Below are 22,411 nucleotides of genomic sequence, written 5' to 3' on the forward strand. Positions count from 1 at the left end.
AAATTTAGTCGGAACTGCACGTTGTTGGTTCAAAAACGACTATGAAATGCTCGCGTTAGGCCTACGGGCTACCAAGTCTAGAATAAAATAGCTGTAGTTCATGCAAAATACAGCACCAATAACATGGTACATTTACGCCCGCCTGTTGCAGTGTATGCCAAACGTACACGCCCAACGTGCTTGCAACTACCTATCCATGCATGAAATATGCAAATTGGAAAGGCGTATGCGTGTTACTACCACTGGTTAATGAAGCACATCCGTCAAGACTGTCGGCAGTGCAGGAGAACTGCTTTAACCCTGTACTGTACCTGGCGCGTTGAAGGTCAATCAACTCCGCATTAAAACACTTTCCCGATACTTTAGCACACCATTCTTGAAACCAAATGAAGTTTCCAGTGTCCTAAGGTCGGAAGGTAACAATTCCTTGTCTTTCAGTTCTGTACTCATGCCGAACTACACTAGCACAGAAATGACGTGTATGTATTAATAGTTGCGTGGGCATGGAGATCTTTAATATTGTTACGTCACTGATTTAAGCCACTTTGCCAACCAGTCGTAGTAACGCGCATGCACCTGCCTTATTTGCATATTTCATGGGAAAGGTCCACTGAATTTCTGATTGTACAGAGATTTCGAACCCGGCTAATCTATACGAGTTAGTCAAACCTGAAGTATCTTCTCAATTACCATAAGTGATCAACAGGGGTCGAGACAAAACAAAGTCTACCATGAGTTATATGTTCTCACCTTCGTACAGTTTCGAACATTGAGATCATACTTTACTACAAACAACTCCTGGTGGCAGCAGACATGTATGCAACTTCTTTTACATGTATAGTGAAGCTCTATATCAACAAAAGGCAGGTTTGACTTGTCTCACGTATTCTACAGGCGACAAGCAGTCTTTTTTATTGTTTCTGTCTGACTTATGGGCATAGTGCACCTTCTACTTCTCGTTTCGTTTGGAAGTGAAATTCTGTGTATCAAAGGACACGGCCCCAGCAACCTCTCAGTGTTTTACTTGTCTGGAAGCTCGCTCTAACATGGGACGTCATAAAAGAAAGTACGTATTCCGGTAGTCTATTTTTTTCTGGGATGCATGAGATAACTTCTTTGAGGCCCTGTTGGATATAATTTATCAGAGGCGTTTCCCATGCCTTTCGACGCTGGTGCTAAAAAAATTTGGTTCACAAAACTGTGTGAAATAAATACAATATAACCCTTTGCCGGCTACCTGTACACAACAGTGATAATGAATCAGGCTCCCCTCATAGCGCATTCGGTTAAGCCTATTTCCTTGGGTTTCTATTTTCTGTGGGCAAGCCAGTGCACTGAGCGATGATCGCTAAGGTCGAGTTCGGGCGACCTGTTCTTGACGCAGGTTTCTTGTTCTCGCGCTCCAACACAGGGAACATGACCCAAGAACACTGTTCTCGGAACAGGATCGTACACCGCCTCCTCGTCAGGGTTTTACAGGAACACATGGAAGAACTCGTGTGATTTTGATTTTTGAACAACGTGGCAAAAAGTAGAGCGACATGGCTTAAAAAGCCAGAGACAATGGGAAGTTTTTCAAAATTGGCATTCATTATTTTCCAAAATACAGAACTGAATGTTCCTGTTTAAACAGAAAAGAATTCAGCCCAGTTACCAAGTATTAACTCTCGGATAACGTACATAGACGCCGCCATCTTGCATGTCGCTAACTACCAGCGATAACCAGTTGTACGTTCCCGGCGTTCGAGCAGCTGACGTAAGAACAACAAATCAAGCTGTTCGTGAACATACGAGAACAAGCCGCCCGAACTCGGCCTAAGGGTACTCACTGGCACTAGAGGGCGTTTCTCGGACAACGGCGTCTGCAAAAGTTGTGCTAATTGAGGGTGACGGAAGACCTGCATCTGAAATGCGCGTCTAGAGCAGGGGAACGTCTGTTACGGTTGCACATGCGTGTGTACATGTATGTATGCGACAGACGAAGCCGTAAGTATATAGAAGCCTAATAGGCTTACGGCGTAAGTTTCAGCCTTTGACCCAATGAAATTCATGTCCCCTTCCGAGGTCCATCTTTTGGAGACGGGTCGGAGAGATGAATACCCAATCTGGGTGATTATTAGTAATTATTATACCAGTGGCTTTGTACATTTTCTGCAGGCCTACTGGCCTCTTTGTCCTGCCTTAGATGTCCTTCAGTAACTGGGATAAGTTTGGTTTCCCCTGCGACAGAGCGGTTGCGCGTCGTTCTATCAAATATCATCGTGCTGCTGGAAAAAATTATCGGATCCTGCCAACGACTCATTGCCCCGTCCTTATTTGCATACAAAATTCTACCAGGTAGGACCGACGCGAGATACGGAATGGTGCAGGGCATCCCACGGACAGTCAGTTGTTTACGACATGCCTGAAATTTATACTCGTGCTCAGTGAAGCCTACTCTTTTCAATTCCTGTATACACCGTACATGTAAATATTTAAGAAATGAGCGTGTGGCGTCCAGTTCCCAAATGGAATTTGTTGTCTTTCACTGAATGTAAAGGGTGACTCAGAAAAAATGGCGGAGCCCACTTTACCCGGGCTTAACTTGAATGTAGCCTCCCGTGCGCCGATCTTGAGCACTGATCATATGCAGATAAAAATGCAATAGTCGCTTGCACGGTGTCGCCTGATGGTGTAGAATATGTCACTTGGCGCGTTGCAGAAATTAACCGTGCGTGCTTGTTGCGGACTCCAAGCGAACAACCGCACTTTTATACGAGATGAGGTGGGGTGGGATTCATAACAGCGTATTCGCATTGGCCGTGCCCGAATGAAGGAAACATCCACACGTGAACCGGCACTTTTCTGTGCCACCATCTGCAAGTCTAATCAGATCATATTGCACATCGATGAAGCCGGGATGATGAAACATCGACAGCAAAGATTCTGATGGCGAAACACAAAAAAATGGTCCACTCTATGCGGATGGGCGACACGCGTAATCCGCAGACCTGTGTCCCCGGAGACGCGTTTGTACGGCTTGAAAGGGCCGCCGACCAGACCGAGTAATCCGGGAAACAAGCCAGGGTTCAGCCAGCTCCATTGCGAAGGTATAGGGCAAGGTTGCGTGCACTGCACGAAGCAAAATGTCAAATGTAACCAAGCTTATGCAAAAGGCAAGACGCTATCAGTGAGGGTTATACAAAGTTCTTTAAATTGTTTTCCTCCGGTGTGCGACCAATCCGAGCCCATTTGATGGCGCTGTCGTAAGCACGCGCCATTTTCTGCTACACCAACGGATATCGTCATCATTTTAACAAGGACCCATTCGTGGTTGGCAAAGAAAAACCCGCTTGACGAAAGTGCCAACACTCGAGTCCCTTTGTACGCGCAAGAGAAAGCTTATAGTCTGGTTCCAAGACCAAAAGACCCCGTCTCTTTGATAGAATCTTTAGGTCCGACAACTGCCAATGTCACGTGACCAAACGGGAGTAATTCCTCCCATTTTGAAAATATTCAAAATCGTGCGACATTTTTTGGAAACTGTTTCCTCGATTTTAGGTGATTGTTGAAACTTTGAACGAGCAAGAGTAAATGTCTGGGCCAGCAAGTCAAAGTTAAACTAGTTCACGCTGACAATGCAACCGTATATCAACAAAAGGGTGAAGGGTTTGGACTTGAGATAAGAGTCAAACTCGGTGCTCACACTCGGCGCAATTGCGAATGCATAAGCAAATTCTGTGAAGTGTTCACGCTGCTGAATTCGCAAGATTTGAGCAGACTGCACCTTTGACACGATAATGTCGCTAAGTATGCTTTGTGAGGTGAAATTTACCTCCACTTTCACGCAAAGAAAACGAAGTCTTTCAGCTTGATCCAGAAACCTAGTCCATCGGCGTACATGTTTCAGAAACTCATATGGGCTTAATGCAAGTTCTAAACAAAGACAATGAGGGAATTCTTACGTTCAAGTCGCATATTTATGTCTGTGATTCCAGTCGCTAGCATCATGCACTGATGCATATAACACATACTGCAAAAACCGGTATTTCGATTGCTGCATTACCCATGATCGGCATGAAGATTGATCCCTCTTTGGGGAGCGGGAACAAATTCACTCTTTTGAGCTCAGTCAATCGTTTTGGAAGGCTTGGTGCACACCCCTGGCTGAGTCATGGTCACAGATTGTCCCCTTTACTGCCACAGGTAACTTTGCAACCTAATCAAACAACCCCGCCTGTACACAATTTTACAAACTGTTGTAAGCCGATGCTACGCCGCGCCTCAATCCTGCACTGTGCAATCGCTCATCCGAAGGCCAGTGACACTGCTCCGCCGAGGAAGGTATCACACGAGAAAACATAGAACATCACTGCACTACTTACGTGTACCACCCATCCAGTAGCGGTGTACCTGCAACGGGCCGCATATTGCGTCCAATTCCCCGGCCACCCATCTGACCACAACTCGCGGCTCTTTCACATCTGGGTTAAGAGCAAGCTGTGCTCATCAAGAAACCTGCGATGTAACCATCCGCATCGATTAGTAGTCGGGGAAAAAAGCAAACGGAAGAGTGGCACGGTGCCATCATGCACGGAAGAGTTGGACACAACGACAGCAGGTAACCGACTGCCTAATGAAATCCCAAACTGTGAGATGTTGTCCATTTTTAATCTGTTCAACTCGTGTCTGGGTATGATGATCATGCAATGGCGAACATGACAACTGGTGGCAATAAACCAGCAACATTTTTTGCTCCTTTTTGTGAACGTTCAACCGCACAACCGCAGCTGTCACGGAATTCATAACGCGGACTGTGCCGCGCTGACACTGCTGTATCCACCACACGTCCTTTGCTCAAGTTTCGTCCAGCGTATTCAAGACTTCGACATACATGCGTGGCCCAGCTATGTGGACCGACATGACTGCTATTCAGAAATGGATCTCTTTTGTACTGTTTGTTACGATGCAGCAAGGTCAAGGTAAGATTAAAGAATACTTTTCGACCCACATATCATGCCTATGATGAGTATTATTTTGTACACCTTTTCTAAATTTCTGCATCGAGAATTAAATGAACAAAAAAAATCACGCAAAAGTCCATCTCTTCCGATCTTTTCTCACTCTCTATTTAGATCAATGTATTTAAACTCAAGAACTGAATAATATTAAGTTACGCAGATCTTCGATGCTTTGGAAAACGTAAGTTCATGTATTATTGAACTGCAACGCGACATTTACCTAAATGCAGTATAGCTGAAAAGGGAACTTCAGAAGGAAACCCATGTCGACTAATATTCTTTTACCACAAACTATTCTGTAATTTTATTTTTTTTTAATGTATGAGCAAGTTTGAATATGGCTGTCTTTAGTCAAACGTCTGTTTTCAGGGAAAAGCTTTATAAGACGCTGTGAAGTTGGTCGTGCGAAACCAAAAGCGGGAACCGTGTTCACTCAGAAATTCCAAAATGGCCACTCAGAGTGAATAAGGGCCCTTGTCAGGTTCGGTTCGGTGACAAGTTGCACAAAAAGCGATCAGATTTAGTTGAGTGGCACTTTGTCTGACACAGCGCAGTTGGAAACCAACTTCCCATTATTTTTATACGTGTTAGGGACAAGATTTCACCTCGTGCGACGTTAAGGAGTAGACTAGTTTCTTTGGCTTCTTTGGTCACAGGAGTGGTTAGAAAACAGGTACTGAGGAAAGGTTGGAAAAGAACAGAATAAGCTAGGGAAATTAGGAGAGCAATACTGACCAGGCCTTCCCGTTCAGCGTCTCCGCTTCAGCGTTCTGCTTTAAAACCTCAGCAGCTCTGTGCTTCTATAACGTTGGTGTTAGATTAACACTGAGTGTTATTTAAATCGTTGCTTTATGATATTGATATCTTGTCTTCCATGAAATTGGGATAATACAATTAAAATAGTTACCAACCGAATTGTCTGCACTGGGAGATTTTGGCATGGATTTAAATATATTTGTGTCACATCCTCCCTTCCAATTGCCAGAGTTGAAAAAATTTGGAAAGTGTTGATCGGAGTGCCCACCAAACAGAGCCCTTTATTTTCATGGCCCGTGAGTATTAAGCATGAAGACTGACTGGCAGGCGGTTATACCTCATGAATTACACCATAGCATCTCACTGTTTGAGCGGCACCATTGCAATGGCTATTTCACGGCGAAGATTATAGCGTGACATAGTGAAGAATGATTTGAAGACAATCTGATGGATGTCTGAAAATGAGAAAGGAAAAAAAAAACCGATATTTACAAGACTGTAGTTCAGCAGGAAGAAAATGACAGAGCGACGAGACTTGTAAGAGCCAGTAGGGGATGGGGAGAAGGCAGAAAGGGATCCAAAGATAGGTTGATGAGACACAAAGGCCTACTCAGAATGAGAGGAATAACAACTCGCGGGAAAATAAACATTTTGTTCATTTTGTAAATTAGTGCGAAGTGTGTATGCCAGGACACAGCTATGGGTTGCTGCGGCTGTTTATGAAGGTTAATTCTGCTGAGGGCCGAGTTGGATTAATATCCACACCCAGACGAAAGCAGCACGTTTGTCTTCCAAAGCACGTACGTGCGATCCCTCAGCATTGGATGGCTGAATGGCCCTGTACGTTGTTTTTGCTTAATAAGACTGTCGATGCGGTTAAAGTAAAAGTCACTTGGGAATAACAAAACAAAAAAATTCACGTTATACCTTGCATTACATTGTGTTATACCTGCGGTCACTCAGGCACGATTTACAATCAAAGGTTTGCATTTTTCTTTCGAGAAAAGAGGAAATTTTTTTATGTCATCGAGTCTGACTGTAGAAGGTAACCATTTATTATTAAGTGCCAGCCATTCACACAAATTTAACACGATTAGAAACAGCCAGAAAAACCTGTGGAAATCGCTTGAAAATAAATCGAGATATTAGTTTTATTACCTGAGCACAGAAATTAGAATGCTCATCTGTTCAATTAAATGGCTGGAAACGTCTTCCTGTCGGGCCCCAAAATTCAATGACACGCCTGACTGCCACTTGGTAAAACATTGTAATTAGGGCTACACGCGCCAATTGCCCCACCGAGATACAAGGATTCCTCGCGTCTGGTGCTATAGCTGAGGAGTATATCCCGCTCGGGACGCGCAGCTATCCGAGGACTCTGCTTCATTAAGATTGTGCTGCCTTGCAGCGGCGGTGGCAATGAAGATGCTGGCAAGGCGCCTCTGTGCCATGTTTCCGACACGTCTTCAAGTCAGCTTCTCTTAGTCAAGGTGGAGACAGCATCGAGTAATTGTCGCTACGATTGGGGCATGTACGGACAACAACGCAGCCGAGCAGCTCGTGCTTCGCATTAATCAACTATACAAAAAAATACCCTCTTCGGGCTTAATGACGAGTATGATCAATCTTTCACAGTAAAGAAGATTAAGATGAATGGTGGATTTTCGTTTGGGGCTGGTAATTATTTTGGTTTGGCCCGTTTCGGGGCTTCAATTCCGTCACTTCCTATCGCCAAGGGAAATACCTCACAATTAAATTCAGGCGTCGCTACGGCGTTTTGCTAGGCTTGTTTTTCTAACAGCACATGCAGTTTGTGTACAGTAATCTTGTATCTGTTCCACTTTGTAAGGAATTGATACAGTTTCCTGGGAATACGACAGCATTTTTAAGGAACGGGATCTGTACAGTAGTACAGGAAGCAAGACAGTATAGGCCTAAGCTCATGAAATCAAATTTTATTTATGTATCGGTTGCGCGCGAAATTGTGACCAAGATTCCTCGTGGAACCTGGACACACAATGCTTCTTGAGGGCAAGCAGCATGACACACTGTCCATTTCTTGTTGGCAAAGGCAAAGGGTTATTATTATGCAGCAACCGGGATCATCCATAAATGTATTCCCAGGCATATCTCAACGCTTTACTGTTTATTGAATTCTCGCCCATTGTAAATGGTATTACTGTTGCTACAAAACAATCTAGTGATTGAAATCCGGGAGCTGGAGCGATTGTGGTAATACGATTCACCGGTTGCCTAGAAGCATCGCCTCGGGCAGTAGAGGGATCATGATTGACAGCACGGGTGTCAGGCATGGTATGGCCACGGAGGTGGTATAGCGACCGGTTTTCCGCGCTCCTCCACACGGACAGAGCCAGGGGTGCCAAATGACCGAGATGACCTCGCAGGGTTAGATTATATTTGCCAAATGGAGCTGGTAACATGATCAATCATAGATCTCTTTCATCTCAGTTTCATGCGAAAAACGAAAAGGACACATTGTTCAAAGCTGGAACCCATGGATCTCGATGCATGCAGCGATGTGGGCAGGGACGCGTGTTGGAAAGCTGTTCGATATCCTTGCAGTCCTTATACTTCTAAATGTAGATGATGCCATGATTGTCAAATAATGAATAAAACCTGCATGTGACGTTGACATCTCCTCAAGTGTAGTTCTGCCTTTAAATAAAACATGGTTCACTTTTAAATCAGATGTGTTAGCAAAGTAGAAAACTGATGCGATGCAATTCCTTGAATTCAATAAACACCTTACTCTGATCTTTGCGGATACATTGATCGACAAGCGTAAGCATGCGGTTGATGTGATTGGGCTTTGAACTTACACACTGATGGAACTGATGCAAACGGTGACGATGTGATTTTGAAACATGGCGATGATGCATTTAGCAGACTCTTTGCCAGTCCTGTTATTAGCGTTTTGTTTTTCATTAGTCTGGCCCTTGTGCAAATGGGCTATAACGCGCCACATCTATAACAGTCAATCCCAAACGTCCAATGCTGTCGTGTTACTTTGATATAGTCGGGCACTGTCTGCATCTCTTGTATCGTGGCCGACCATTTTGCCCAATTCTATAAGTTAACTGTCCTTATACGGAGAAGTAAGAGCAAGTTGTACGGTAGACGTTGTTTTATGAGGTGTAGTCATTTTGTAATGTGCGGTTACCGTATGGGCCTCGAGCAATGGAGGCTTCCTTGGCCGGGACTGAACTTCGCTGTTCACGAACGACTAGGAAATGCACGCGTAACGGTCGCATCGCCGTCAACAAAATGAACATTTCTGACCATACAATGCGGCTCTTTTCAACCGATGCGGGGGTGCTTCTGCTCGAGGCGGATACGAGTTGATTTCTGTCTGAAAAGAGCAAGGTGGAAACATGCACTTATCACCACCTCCTGGTGGATCACGTAATGAAGCTCATAGGATTTCGGTGCGTTACGGCCGTACCGCGATAAGCTCTGAGAAAATATTGTAACTTACTGAGACTCTGAAAATAAATAAAACCAGAAGATGATTGAAAAGCTGCTCTTGGCATTACCCTTCAACATTTTCAAATATCTCGGTGGAAGTGTGAAATCAGTCGGCTCCATGGAAAACATGATTCAACCCTAATTATTCTGTTTTACTCTGTACATGAGTCATTATTATTTTCTGCTGCAGCTTGAGGGTACAAAGTTTCTGGATAACGATTATCTTGATTTGATGTAAAACATGGAGTAGTTGGTTTAGTTGGTTTTCAGTTGTTTGTTTGCTTTTACTCTGGTTTTATTGTTGAATTCTTTTTTGATGTGGAAGTATGTCAGTATATCTAAACCCTACCATTACCCAGTGATTTTCTTGTTAGATATGTAGATTTATTTTTTTAATTTAATTTTGTTATTCGTTTTGCACGAGTAACAATGTAATTTCTTTCTTAAAATCAGCATTTTACCGTTAAATACGGACAACGACAGATCACATCTGTTTTGAATGATGTTTCTTGGAACTATTTGATGGAATGATTTTAAGGTAAACAAAGCAACAATAGATTATGCAAAAGTAAAACCAACCACGTAACCCACGAGTCTGTAATGCAAGCATCAATCTACGAACATATGGGCGATCAGTTTACAGCCGAATACGACAGTCCTTAGGAGCGTAGGGTTTACCACGACACGTGCCCTCGGCTTAACGATGATGTTTAGACAGACTAGAATCGAACATAAAACACCGGGAATGGTCCATGAAACCTGTCAAGCCATGGCCAGAACGCGTCACCTGTCACGCCTGAAGATATTTCAAAGTTCTTTTCCTTAGACCGTTAAACCTTTCAGAGGGAAGGATTGATATTCTGCCGCAGTCTCCATTGGGGAAGGGATAAAACTGCATACCCGGCATCACGACTTTTCTCGGGCGTGATAAACTGCCGACACATAGACTGGTTTGGACAGGGGAAACCGTGGGAGCGGCATTAATGTACGTCAGAGCTTCGATTTTGGGGGAGCTCGGCTCACATCAAATTTGATCTGAAAGCGTAAATGTATCATTGCGTATGGGTTACAGCGGTCATAAAAACTCATCCACTGTCCGGGGCCTCCCAATCGTTGGGTGATGAGATCGTGTCTGAAACCAGACCTTCAATCGAAGCGCGTCTCCAGTTTCATTGAAGGACCCTCGGGAGCTACCAACTGTTCATTCAAGTTTATGCAAGCTTGCTCGCTGAAGAAAAGCCATGTCATCTTATACACAACTTCACATGTTGTTTAGCCGATTCCAGACATTTTAAACGGTCAAAATGTTTTTTAAAAAACTGAGACTTCACAGGAGATAAAGTCAACTCCTGAAATAAAACTTGTTGATGGGGACAGTAATCCTCGGCGTAAAATCTTCAAGCGGTCTCTACAGTCATGCTTTTTAAACTTTAAACTTCAATGTGAAATTCAGATTTCTTGCTTATTGACACCAGTCTCAAAGGAACGACTGAAAATGATGACACGCGCATTTACAATACAAGTAATATTTTGGAAGATTATATGGTTTTCTTCAGGATGTGACTGTATAGAAATTGAGTGTAACTGTGCATTGAGTTCGATTGGCCACGAAAAAAGCCGCTCCAGCGTCGTTGGTTACACAAGAGGGCGCAACACACTCAACGCATTTTAGGTTGAATCAGTTCATTGCCTTACAAAGCGAGGCAATAATACCTGGCCGTGGTTTAATGACCTGTATATCTAGGACTGTTTTAATTACCGTCTAAAGCATACTTTAGGCTCTCGTCTTTTACCCGTCGATCGGACGCGCCGTCTTTTATATTCGAGAACTCCACATGCTTGGAAATGAAATTCAAGAAATGTCGTCAGCTGAAGTAGAAGATGGCACGAGTGTTATTGCGCTGAAGGCAAAATTGTGTCGAAATGTCCCAGTTTCACCGTCTTTTATGTTCCCGATGGAGTGTGGTACTTGAGCTCATATTCAGCTGAAAATCAGTTGAGTGGGCCGGTGGATGTACCTGAGTACGACTCATCACACAACGTGTCCAGAATCACTTTTCAATCGTCCCCCCAAAATGACCACGGACTGTTGAGTTACTCTAATAAGCTCCCTTGTGAATAAAACATGTCATTTGCGTCTTCATCGGCCTAGAATCTCTATAAAGTCTTGGAAAGTCTAGGTTTGCTTGGTGGTTGTGATTGCCTTGCTGTCTAGGGATTCTCATTCTATCAATTTTCAATTGCGCCTTACATCCACGACCAGAGTTCATTTCAAGGATCTCCTTGCTTTCTGGTCGTCTGAACCCCAATACTAATTTGCATTAATTTGCTCTCTGTCCTGTGGATAGGAACTTCAATTTCTTGTAAACAGCGCCCTTTCATGAAAGCAAATGGAACTATCTAATTAATCCGTAATTAACCAGATGCAGGATTGTTGGGGAACCGAATAATCAGGTTACCGCTGCATTGTGGCCCCGACTTGATACAATTAGACGACCTTCGGTCGGACGGGAATTAGTTAACTCGGCGTTTGAGAGACGTGATCGATGCCGGGGTGAGGGAAGGGGAGCTTGAGTTGGACAGCGGAGGGATACCGCACTGACGGGCTTTCACCTGTGCCCGTCCGATGGGGAAGATCGATTCTGTGTATGGATCGGCTAAAACGCTGACACACTCGTGCTACCCTTTGCACTACTTCCTTCCCGTAATGTGCCACTCGACAGGTCTGCAGCGGGGACTTGAGGGGGATACAGAGTGTGTCCCGTAGAAACGTCTCCGGTTTCCTTCATGAATCTTTCAGGCCGCGCGCTTTAAGGCATTTTAAAACACTTTGTGCGCAGAAATCAAGCTGCTTCATTTCCCGCCTTTTTTCTTGCACGCTGTTGCAAGCCGACCGCATGTAAAGTGTGCAGTGCTTGTAGGGGTGTAATCGGACGTGGCACCGGTCCATGCCGTAATGGTCGTATGACAGTCGAACTCTTGCCTCAAATCTCCAACAGGTGAGGCTTGGTGATGAGCGTACACCGGCTCTACCATCAACGTTAGATGAGTTTCACGGGGTAATATTGTAAACTGACGAAGAGAGGGAGCGGTATTCGGCGCGGGGTTATAGGACAGGTCTCGTTCGAAGCCACGGGGATATTGAATCCCAATGAAACTGAAACATTGCACTGCAAACGTCAGCCTGTGCCACTCAACTGCATCAAGAAGCCATGCACAACAAAGTATCATCCCGTCTCCGGAAATCTTCCCACGCTGTCATTTACGCCCACAGAATGTTCAGCCAAATCGTGGCTTCAGTTCTTACACAGGGACAAATTTCCTTGGGGAAAACAGATGATGTCTTGTACACTGACCTGTACTAAATGTTACACCTTTAGCATGTCCCAATCCCTAATGCATTCATTCAAAAAGAGGACCACATGATATACATGTAATGGTATAAATTGACCTAAAGGGGTCTGTGGCAAACTTTGACCTGTTTATTGGGTAACACAGTAATAACCAGAATCAAATGAAAAGTTGAAAAGGAAAATAATTCTGTCTTACATACGTAAAGATGCCCTCTTCCCTATAAATAACGAAAATGCCCAGTCCCTATTCTCTGCAACGTACAAATCACCGTGCAGTTTCCCCTTAAAAAAAGAGAGAGTACCACAACGCCTGCTGTGAATTCACCGTATATGGGAATGGTAAACCGTCTATTTTGCATTGCGTGCCAATTTATGCCGCACCAGTCAACGCCAATGCACCAAAACCCGAATACCAAAAGTACAGGCAGAGGCAATGGTCATGTCCCGTAGATCACGTATGCGAATTAACAGCCTCTTCGATTATTACCTATTCAGCCATCGAAAAAAAAGAACCTCGATAAAACCCAGGGTATTCAACCGTGCCTTCAGAAGCATTTCCGACCTATTTACCGCTGAGGCCATGGGTTCAGTGCATGTTAGGCCAACCAATGATTTAGCGCGATGTTATCTGGTCGGGGCTTCGGTCAGCAACGGATCCGTGCGAACCTCATCGCTTGGGATAGGAAAAGGCAACAAAGCAGAATAAATTTGCCACAGAAATGCGTATAGATGAGATGAGAAACGGACAGGGGCAGGTTCCAATTTTCAGCCCTTTGCTGTCTGAATACCAAAATGTCGTGGTGCAACTGCGAATGCCTGTAAAAATTTCCCGTTTTCTGACGATGGGCAGAGCATATATTTCCAAAACAATGACTCCACTGGTTCTTTCCATAGCCTCTCCATCTTGCAAAAGAGATTATATATGGTGCCACCGCAAACACAACATATATATACCTTGAAATTTCGTTATATTCCCCTCATTGGAATAATAAAGCTCTTATTTTGTAACCTGTTCAACTTAAGTGGTTATTCACATACAGTATTACCCACACTGTTGATGTTTACCTTAAATGTCGAATGTTCTTCACGTCTTTAGACTGATGCTTCATCAACACGACCCGATTGCACCTCTCCTAGCCCCGGCTGTGATTTATAACCAGCAATACCTAATACAGGGCTACTGGTGAGAGTCATTTTAGAAAGCTTTGTTCTCTCTGCATGCGGAGGTGCTTGAGGCAAATGCTGAGTTTTTCCAGCATTCAATTTCGCCGCTCTTCTTTATGATTGCTGCTGTTTATTTAAGCACAAAGTTAGGGACATTCTAGCTGAATGCAAATCGCATCGCCTTGGAGGTATTTGCTGTGACTCGCAGTATTGGGAACTAAAGATATATTTTGAAACAATCTTCTTCGGTAGTTACCACTCACTTATTTGCAAGTCAGTCAAACTATTTTAGTGACCACTTTTACAAAATTCATTTAGAAAATAGAATTTAGAAATTCTCATCTTCCTAAACAAAATTTGCAACGTGAACATAGTGTAAGTTCACGACGGGTCTATTATTGCTTCACACCCTGGTATCGAGTGCTTGAAATCTTATATCTGGCATAAACTGCGACGTGAATATGGCCCGTTTCTCATCCAGTTGCATTTAAGCGAAAATGCGTACTTTCACGAAGGAAATCTATAATCAGCGCGTGCTGGAGACACCTACAGAGAGAGTTCATGCGATACCTATAACGAACCAAGGGGGGATTTATGGGCAGTTAGACACCGGCGTTCGTGACGGCTGACGGCGTGACTGCGGGGCAAGGGTTGTGGACGCCCGGGCGGGCACTTAAGGCACGGAAGCGGCAACTCAACTCACGCGTGTGAAGAGCGAGATAGAGTGCGCGTAGTGAAATCTGGACCTAATTGCAAGGTAAACCCAAATTAATTATGACGAAGGGGGGCACTTCTTCTGGGAGGTGTAATAAATGGCTCGTTTTTGAGGAGGGGGCTTATTGGATTTCCGAGTGTACATAGACTTACGGTAAATGACTCCATGAAGCGGCAAAGCGGGTAGCAGGTCCTTCCTGTTTGTGCTCTACTGAACAGTCGAGACAATTACTGTGTGAACTTTTACCAATACGTAAAGGTTATCGACTTTGGCAGAATACCCTCAATATCCTCAATTCTTATTATCAGAGTGGCGTCCATATCTACATTCATAACAGTCGAACGGAGTCGGGGCCTAAACTAATCATAAATGGCAAGATAATTATGGGGAATAATAATCTGACTACCCAACGCTATTAATGACTAAAGCTTAACAGCAGAATGCCAACATTCGAAATGTGGAGGTTATATATTATTTCATAATGTAGTATTTGTGTCAAATTTATAATCGAGGCTCCTGATCGACACTGCATCGAAGTGAGCATTTTTCCCTGGAACAAAAGAATCGTTTTAGCAGGAAATTGAATGACCTTTCAAAACTTATCTTTTCCAACCGAAAAAACTGAGAATGAGAGGGAAGAATATGTACCATTAGGATTCAAACCAAGGACATCTACCATGGTACTCCTTTCCCTTACTACTCCAAGCGCTACTCACTTCCCCCGTGTGCCCACAACTCTGCATGACGCTGCTAAAACTGTAACAGGAGGCTATTATAATATAATACCAGCAAGCTTCGAAGCTTGATATTTTGCTGAAGCTTCGTTCAGTGGGTGGCTGTATGGGGTGAATAGCCAGCTTCTTTTTCGCAGAAACCTTCATGTATTACAAATGGTATAGAGTCCTCTGCACCTCAAGCAACTGTTATCAAAATGGTCACGACAGAAAACTGCGGCGGGATCACGAAAAGCGCAATCACTTGTCGAGGATGAATTCCTGTTCATTTGGCAATGTACAGAGATTTTGTATTGGAGCACAGTTTTCTCCAGTTCTTTATAAAGAAAGAGTGCTCAGCAAACAATGAAGAAAAAACTTAAGAAAATGTTAATCATTTCAAATCTAGATTGGATGCACTCTATCGAAATGCGTACATGTTGAAATGGGATTCTATTCCTTGATAAAAAAAAACTAGTGCAAAACAGTCGGGAAGTTTCAAGTTTGTAAGAAAACTTCAGGGCTAGTATAAGTGCAGACACCCGAGAGATCATCGACACCAAACGTCCGGTCGCAGTGATTCAACTGGATAACATGTGCAGTATTCAAGCGTAGGGTGTTAATTAAGTGTGCACCTAACAGCAATACGAACCTGGGCGTCTGTTTTCAAACTATTCCCAATAACCGAATACCCGGTGAACAGTCGTAATTAATCGCGGATAAGATTTCGCTTTCTTCAAATACCACGATATTGCCCCGACGGTAAACCTGAAACCAACTGGAATAATAGATTGCCCCAGGTGCCGCTTGCCCATCTTAAAATATAGAAATATTTCTTCTGTACCCGAGGTCATTGAGGTGAGAAGAAATTTGAGGTTTCTGATTTGCGTCAACTGTTAAATATGGGGACTAACTATGCACGACGGCGCGGAATGTTACAGCTGATGGACCGGACGATTCATGGAGAGTGCAGGACCTCCATTACTTTGATATACATGACCTCGTTCAGGAGGTCATTCGAGGTATGAAAGCGTGTTTGGCTTGTCCATGGCTGTAGTTGGTTCAAGAACAAAAATCCCTAGGGATGGGGGTGTATCCCCCCCCCAAACACACACACATTTTGACCAAGGGTATGGGCTACACTGGACCACTCCCACCGTAGTGGTGAGAGTTTTAAAAAGCAGATTTTGGGTTTTTTTAACTTCCCAACTAACGAATGTGTTTAATAGTATTGAAAAAGAAAGAAAAAGTACAAAACCTTCACCACACTGTTTTGATGCAAGGTGAAGGAGTGTCAATATGCATGAGATGTACATCTTTATCATGAACAGCGCCCCCTCGTCTCACATGGTGTCTAAAAATCCATCTACCAATTTCTAGAATATCCACGACCGCGCAATTTTTGGGGGGGTTGAAGTCATCCCCTATCCGCCTGTCCAGGCACAGATGATGATGACGATGATGACGATGATGACAATGATGACGATGATGACGACGATGATGACAATGATGACGATGTTGTCGTTGTCGTTGTTTCGAGGTTTTCCTTTGGGGGGGGCTATTTGGTGTTATTCCGTTTGCTTTGTTACGTTTTTGTCCTCCACTAAAAAATGAACACTCGTCGGGGCCTCATGTTCATTGAATGCTGCATTATCAAAACAAGGCACCGCATGGTATTTTAATCATTGAAATAACTCGCTTGATATCTTCCATAGTGTTTCATTTTTGGATCATACACTGCGTCGCCCGGTCGTGATGAATGATCGGAGCTGGCGCACATTACTTGGGTAGAAGATGGAAGAGCTCTGCTATAAATTAGATTGTCAGATGAGAACGAAGTCGTCGTGCCACGATCAACAGGAATTGCTACCATACATGTATCACTGAGCTTAAGGAAGGCATGGCTTGTTGTCGTCTGACGCAGGCTGATATACTTTTTGCAGATGGAAGTCTGCTTTGCCAGAAAATAAAAAGTTAAAGTTAAGTCTTGTTTCATTATATTGGATACGTAACTCAGTAACTAACGCGCAGTTTATAATGGGGACAGAAGCAAACTACAAAATAATGGATGAAATACGCCAAGTCATTGACCATTCACTCCATTATAAATGCTGTGGCTTTAAGGTTGTTAAACAACTGCTCAGAGGTTGACATGCATCAAATGAACCACAATTACTCCTTATTAACTAGACTAGGCCAGCTTGGTTACATACTTTGCCAGAAAGTTGACCGTAATTTACTGCTTTATGAATGTAATCTTCAATGACGAGACGTCCAGAAACCAATACTGTGTTTGGTGTGGAAGAAAGTTTCACAGGATGGAACATGCTTTGTTCCAAAGCAGAGATTGTATTTGTAATCTCTCCATGGCGTTCCTTGGCTAAAGACTTGCCTACAGATTCGTGTGTCTTAATGTGGAACATTTTTGTTTCATCCATCCAATCAAACTCCTGATACAGTCGCCAATCGCGTTACGTAGGCCGACGGACACGACTATTCATTCGCAATGCACATTTTTCATCAATTGCTTTGTTACTATTCTAATACTACTATTCAAAAATTAACAAAACTGAGAGCAAGGTATACAACAACGCTGATTATTGAGTTCCTGTGCCATTCCCACTTGCAGATCTTGCTTTTTAAAAAATTTCTCCCCTTTCTTCTGATGTGTACTTAATTAGGTTCGTCTTCAGCCGGTTCTGCTCAATTTGGACAGTGATATTATTGCAGTCTCAAATATCACGGCGGACTTGAATTACAGGGTCAGCGCAAACGGCGGAGGTATATTATTCTGTACGAATCCACTCATTTCGACGGACTGCTTTCGTCTGCGGAGAACTTGTTCTTGTCAAGTCCCTTTGTCCCGTAGGCGATTCATGAATGAAAGCAATGGACGAAACACGCAAACGGACAAGTTGTTGAGGAGTTATTGACCGGGGATGAGTCAGCAAAATGTTGAAATGTGTTCTAGGAATTAGTAAATTCCGTAAGAAGAATGAATCGATTAAAGATTCAACATTTAATCACATTACTGCGTCTTAAGCAAAGTAAACTCCTGTATTAAGGGCATGGTGCCTTACGACATGGCTCCCTAATATACACAGAAAAAATATATATATATACACAGAAATTTACGATTTCCAGTCACATTAAAATATATATCTACATTAGCGTATGCCAGTGTAACTCAAATATTGAAAACTATGGTTGGGAAAATTTGATTCGAATAAATGGGTGCCTTACCGGCTGCGATGGTTTTGTGCGCATATGAAAAAACAGATTACAACGTGCGTACCGCCCACTTTCAAAACTAAGCGCCCTCGGCATAACGCGGTTTCCAATGTCGCGTGACCGTTATAGGCGAGTGGATGGTTGCATCATTATAGACCACTCTCACTTTTGCATACAACTTGTATGGACAGCCAAAATTTGGTTTTTGATTTCACGTCGTATTCGTTCAAAACACACATCTGTCCCATTAATTATAAATTGCGTTGTATTTTCATTTACTTTTAAAACATATATTATTATCTGGTGTTCTGATAGCTGAATTATAGTTTTAATTTTGTAGCAACGGCCAGCCATAGTTTTAGCAGCTGTTAGTAGGAAAAACACAACCGTGACATAAAAAGAATATATGCGTTGGGCGACAACAGCTTCCATTTTGCACACGACATTACAGAGAGGTTGTATCGAGTGGGTGCGAGGAATGGATGTATTGTGCTTAATCAACAAAATCGCAAATAAATAAAAATGAACAAACTGACTAAATGTCGCCAACATTTTGATACACAACTGTTACAACAAGGCTCGCGCCTATCACATCGCCATGTTTATTAACCCTAACAGTCCTCAATCCTCCAATTTCAATATGATTTTCACCCTGGGGTTAGGGTTAATATACTGTTTAGGTCTTTGCACTGCGATAATATAAGCCCAAAGGCCCCGAGACACTTTAAAAATGGCAATACGAAGAGTGAAATGAAAATGGACGTGACATAACGGTTTACTTCGGGATTCCGTTGAATTGATCGTTTAAACATGATTGGGATTGATCGGGGCATTTCCTACAAAAGTTTACATTCAATCAGCTGATATCAAACAGTTTTCAACTATACCACCCCTTTGGCCTGGTTGTCTGTGGGCCAATTACAGATTTAATTTCAGTGTAGTTTTAGTTTTATTGGAAATCACTCCAGACTCATGTCTGATGAGATTTGACACTTGGCGATTTCTATGCCGAGCAAAACGACAATCACGCAAGAAACCCAAAATACTCACGGGCCCAACATCCTTTCTTTTATTTGCCGGTGTTCTTTTCGTAGGGATTTGGTAATATTTGATAAATGAATATACGGCATAATTCCTTTCCTACTCATCCATTCATTATTTTTAAAAAACGCAAAAATGTCCTGGGGGCAAGTTTTCCCCCTCCCCCGCTGGATACGCCACTGCTTTTGGAGGGTAATTGGGCAAACTATACTGTGCATTTTGAGGTAACATCCGGGGATGACATTTCTGCAAACTAATGGCCGCCTACACGAATAGTAGGCAGAATAGGCAGAATAAGAGCGGTTTTAGTACAAGTAGGCCTATGCTGATGCTCTGTGAAGCGACTGTTTGACACGCAGCGACTCAAATCATTCAGCTTTGAGCTATTTTAGTATTAAAAATCCATCACTCATCAATCCACAATATAAATGTTCACTTGCAATCAGTTTTCTTCTCTTTTTTAAAAGTTGTGATTGACATGATACATTATTATCGTCCCCTTGCTTTCCAGTCCGCCGGGGCATGCACTCAGATTTTCGCGTGGCAACGGAATCCCGCGCAATACATGCCGTCTTCTTTGGCAGTTTTCATTTGCGGGCTGCAGGTGACATGGTGGTTTGGGTCGGCCAGAGTTATAGCAATATTGACAACGGTACGACCCCTGGGCCGTGAAAGAGGAAAAGACCCCCCCCCTCCTCCCCGAGCAGTTTGCGCGGTATCGATTGATGCCCATCTGCGGGTGTATGTACTCGGTGCTTGCCTTGTGCAACGGCGCGGCTCAGGAAGTGGCTTGGTGGGGTGATATGCTATAGGAAGATAGTTGCCGAATATCGGAGAAAGGGATATATTTCGCGGGAAATTTAAAGGGGGAAGTTACAACTTTGAAAAACTCTGTGCGTAGATGACACCATACGGACATCCGCTACAGCAACGGCAAACAGTAACAGCAACAATAGCCAACAGATAATACAAAACGTTTTATTGGACTGCATGTAGTTGAGAGAAGTACAGCAATGAGCCGTGCCAGTCTAAGCATTCATTTAGCGTGGACTTCCGTAAATATGGTTTACTCTGATAGGGATGTATAGCAATTGTGCACGATTCCATCTTTGTTGATATCCATGTACTGTATCAAGGTGATCATAAAGATGAGGACGGGATAAACTGGGCATGGCCACAAATTACGTGTTATTGCTGGTTGAGAATCTGCAGTACTCTGTTTCTCAGACACGCCCAAGGTTGCGAAATGCTTTTTTCTCGTTGTGAAGCGCCACCCTGAAGTTGACTCATGGGTTCCAAAGTCATCCATTTATATAATAAATTCGTAAGGCTTCTTAAGTTCTGTTTTTGTGTGTTAAGCGACTGGAGAGTGGGGAAATCCAGCCAACTATCACTGTCTTGGTTTTCAATTAGTTGAATTGAATTAAATTATTTATTGCTATCTCTATATTCATCTTGCTCCTCGTGCTTAAAATATTACACTTAGGCCTATAATACAATTTACATGTAATTAAAAGAAAAATACAGATTTCCTATATATGTCATAAAAGAATATTACATTAAAATAGATAAAATAAACCACATCGTGACATTATAAGAAATGACAACAAAATAAGCAGAATTGAGTTGATTAATAAAAATAGTTATTAAAATACATTTAGCAGCTATATTATCGACGGGCGCCACCAAGCATACTATAACCATCCCATTATTTCATCCCATTTAGCACTCTTACTATAGTTGAGTTGTAGCTCCTTCTGAATCTTTCTGTTTTACCCAAGTAACACTTCCCTGACCTTAACAAGGCAAAGAGTTCGAATGCTGGATGGGAATCGTCATTGATAATTTGTTCTTGGATTTCATCGAAACGATTTCAGAAACTGACACTATGAGCATCCAACAAAAGAAGCACGGTGCAATAGTAAAGGACGTTATTAGTGCACTGTGTTTCTTTTGTTAGATGTTCGTAGTATGATGGGAGACCCCTGCCAACAATGCGTGAAGCTGTTCTAAAAACTCTCTCCAGTCCTTGCCGTATATCCGCACCATACGGTGACAGACTGCGTTAACACACTCTCCACCATTTCACGGTAGAACTTCATTGGCAAATCACTACTTCAGTGAAAACTCTTCAGACGTCCAAGATAAAACATCCGTTGTTGAGCTTTCCTGAAACAACGCTCAACATGAACACCCCAGCCTAAACTGCTCGACAAATGACTACCAAGAAATTTGAAATAATACACAATTTCCACATCTGCTCCATTAATGGCAACATGAGAAATTTCATTCCGTCTGGGTCAGAAATCAACCTTTGTCTTCGCAACATTCATGTTGAGAGCTGAATTTGATTACGATAATTATGTTCCTCGTCGTTTTTTATAAGCATAAAAATAGTTGTATCATCTGCGTATTTTACGATTGTACAATCATCAAATGAGGCAACACAGTGGATAAGTATACAGGGAGTATAGCAATGGTGACAGTACCGGCGCGCACCCTTGGGGGGCACCGGTGTTTGTAATAATAGCGTTTGAAATCAGACTTCACTCTGACTACTTGATTATGATTGGTGAGAAAATCATTAAGCCAGCGACAGAGGGATGAGTAAATACCAAGACCCACCAGTTTATTGTACAGATTAGATGATGATATTGTATTGAATGCAGAACTAAAATCAATGAACAACGCTCTGCCATAGGTTGAGGTTCTATTGTCTATAAGTGTTCGGGAATATGATGCAATATATATGACAGTGACTTCATCATCGGTAGACCTGTTAGTGCGATAATGCAAATTGCAGTGGATAAGCAGGGCAGACATAAGATAACACAAGATATTCGTTTGGATGATTTCATATGCTGAGATGTGAGTGCCACTGGCCGATAATCATTAAAACTTGACAACAGAGATGTTTTAGGAACCGATGCAATGATCGATTTTTATTTAAAT

The 22,411-nt window shown here is 42.9% G+C and overlaps 1 protein-coding gene across 1 annotated transcript in view; it reads left to right on the top strand.

Moving 5' to 3' along the window:
• Positions 1-1,288: 1,288 nt before the first annotated feature.
• The window catches only part of LOC110986347 (neuronal acetylcholine receptor subunit alpha-3-like), a 39,404-nt gene continuing 18,281 nt past the window's right edge, over positions 1,289-22,411 (top strand). The window contains exon 1 of the mRNA XM_022248145.2: positions 1,289-4,961. Within this exon, the coding sequence (XP_022103837.2) occupies positions 4,874-4,961 (88 nt within the window). The 5' untranslated portion in view covers positions 1,289-4,873. The remainder of the gene's footprint in view (positions 4,962-22,411) is intronic.

The sequence above is a fragment of the Acanthaster planci genome, linkage group LG09, assembly GCF_054643075.1.
Source record: "Acanthaster planci isolate LZ-2023a linkage group LG09, COTS_SCS, whole genome shotgun sequence".
NCBI lineage: Eukaryota > Metazoa > Echinodermata > Asteroidea > Valvatida > Acanthasteridae > Acanthaster > Acanthaster planci.